General features: G+C 40.1%; 1 protein-coding gene across 2 annotated transcripts in view; it reads left to right on the plus strand.

Moving 5' to 3' along the window:
* Positions 1-2,328, plus strand: part of LOC119346002 (dirigent protein 6-like) — a 23,689-nt gene that overhangs the window by 20,898 nt on the left and 463 nt on the right. Inside the window, exons 2-3 of one of the 2 annotated variants that reach the window (XM_037615770.1) lie at positions 11-313; positions 696-1,145. In XM_037615770.1, coding sequence (XP_037471667.1) covers positions 39-313; positions 696-900 — 480 coding nt within the window. In that variant the 5' untranslated portion in view covers positions 11-38 and the 3' untranslated portion in view covers positions 901-1,145. Of the gene's footprint in view, positions 1-10; positions 314-695; positions 1,146-2,328 lie in introns of those variants that run through there. The other variant, XM_037615771.1, reaches the window with a different exon arrangement.

Below are 2,328 nucleotides of genomic sequence, written 5' to 3' on the forward strand. Positions count from 1 at the left end.
TGAGTAGCACATTCCTTGCACATCCACAGAACTCGATCATGGCGGCCGTTCCTCCTAATGTCGAGGTCTCCATTGTCCCTGCACCCACTACATACAGAAAGACTATCCTCCGCAACCTGTGGTTGGGCCGCACTGGTGATGACACCCAGAAATCCCTTCTTGAGGTGGCCAAGTTTGGGCATTACGTTGTTGTCAACTGGACCGTATTTGAAGGAGAGGGCAACGGGGCGAAGCTAGTCGCCCGTGGACAAGGAAGCACCATATGCGCCGGTAGCTGGATATCTACTTACGTCATAGTGTTTGTGGATGGCAGGTAATCACAAGTATTTAAATCATCGTATTTATAAGTACTATATCCTTATCTAGTGTTTATATCCTCATTTTTTTAGTGACAGAACAGTTTAGAGTTATCCTAAGTTAAACTTTTGCAAGTCCGATATAGTTGACCCATAACGTACGCGACACCTGTGGCACGAAATATTTACAATTATATAATTCATTCATTATCAAACTAATGATACCAATTCAATGTGGTACAGATGTTGGTATGTTCTCTTCTGTAAATATGGTCAAACATGATGATGTTAAAGCTTGGAAAAAAGTTCACTTATTTTCAATAGGAGGGTTACCTTTCCTAGTATTTTTTGTTTCCTTTATTTAACATGGTATTATTGTATGCCATGTTTCATGCGCAGGTTCAAAGGATCCACCCTTCAAGTGATGGGAAACGCCTTGGGTGTTAATGGTCAGTTGGCTGTTACTGGTGGGACTGGGGAGTTTGCTCTTGCAAGTGGTATCATCAAGGTGGATTTTGACAAACTTACTGGTGTTGACCACCTTACGGTGGAAGTGTATACACCAGTGTTCTTAGGACCGTGTTATGCAGCAGCGGAGAATTAGTCCCTTGGGCCTGATCTGATTTACCAGTTGCTCTGATCAAAATAAAGTTTTTGACTTAATCTCAGTTTCATCCATAATATGAGGGATACTGGTTGTTCCCAACTCATGTTTCCAGTTATAATATTTTTAGTTCATCTCAAAGCTTTTTACCACAACACCAAATGTAATCCTTTTCTCATTCAATGTTGGTGTTTTCGTGCCATCAATGTGCGATTTTTCTTCAATAATGATACTTTATATTGATATCTTTGTCGCATCAAGGCTATTGAGATGTCAGTTAAACCTTGAGCTAGTTAGATATACTGAAGGCATTTTGTTCAGCACCTTAGCTGCCAACCCTCCATATCAAAATACACTGTTAAAAGGGAATGGTGTCAAAGTCAAATATGTTTGCTTCAAGTCGGTGACATAAAATTGATCATGAACAGTTGAAGGGAATGGTGTCCATAGACCTTCCAGGTAAGGTCATCATGATCTTACAATGCTCAAGTCGATCGATTCATGGTAATGCAAAAATCATCATGCACATTTGAAGCATGCACCCATCACCTGAAGTGTGAACCCCGCACGGGGTCCACATTTCAGGTGATGGGTGCAGATGAAGCGCTATGTTACGGTCACCAGCTATGTTACTCAAATTACCTCTCACCTCGTTAACTAAATGTCACATAAGCAAAATTGCTGAGCTAAACCCTATGTTATAGTGTGCAAGTTTCTCCCAATATGGCCAGTCTAAAGGGGGTGATTCATGCTGTTATCATATTATGGTGGCCATTTATTAGTTTTTGTGGGACTAGCAAAAATGCTCGTGCATTGCAACCAGAGAATGCTTAGCTCATGGATCCGTGCGTTATCATGGGAGAACACTCATGTTTGTGATGCTATCAAGATTCGTCTTAACCAAAAACTTAATTATCCATTTTTTAAAGTATCATACATGCACAATACATGCATTTTTCTACATAAAGAAATAAGTGGTTGAATGCCCATGCATTGCTATGGAGAAGAAAAACAATTGATTGCATCTTTCCCACTTTGCAATTAAATCAAGGCACCTTGATCACCACAAACTCACTTGTCACCCAAGTAACATAAATCAACTTTAGTCATGACCAACATGGGAGAAAAGTCTCTGATGAAAAAAAACTACGGATAGAGGTACTCTGAGTAGCCAGTTGGCAAAGAGGCCGTCGTTGACAACCTAAATTTGTTCATCGCGTCCTAGATATTTTGGGAAACATTATACATCAATGTCACGGTTAGCAATCTCAACCATAGCATTGTCTGAATCTCCGTGCAAGAATTCAGAACATGCATCCTACCTACTTCTGCTTCTCAGCTTGAGAACCATTTAAAGTAAACAACTGAGCATTGTTGCCATGGTTAGAAATTCAATTGGGTTAAATTAGCAATGCATGTACAACATAC

This window comes from Triticum dicoccoides, unplaced genomic scaffold (assembly GCF_002162155.2).
Source record: "Triticum dicoccoides isolate Atlit2015 ecotype Zavitan unplaced genomic scaffold, WEW_v2.0 scaffold36032, whole genome shotgun sequence".
Lineage (NCBI taxonomy): Eukaryota > Viridiplantae > Streptophyta > Magnoliopsida > Poales > Poaceae > Triticum > Triticum dicoccoides.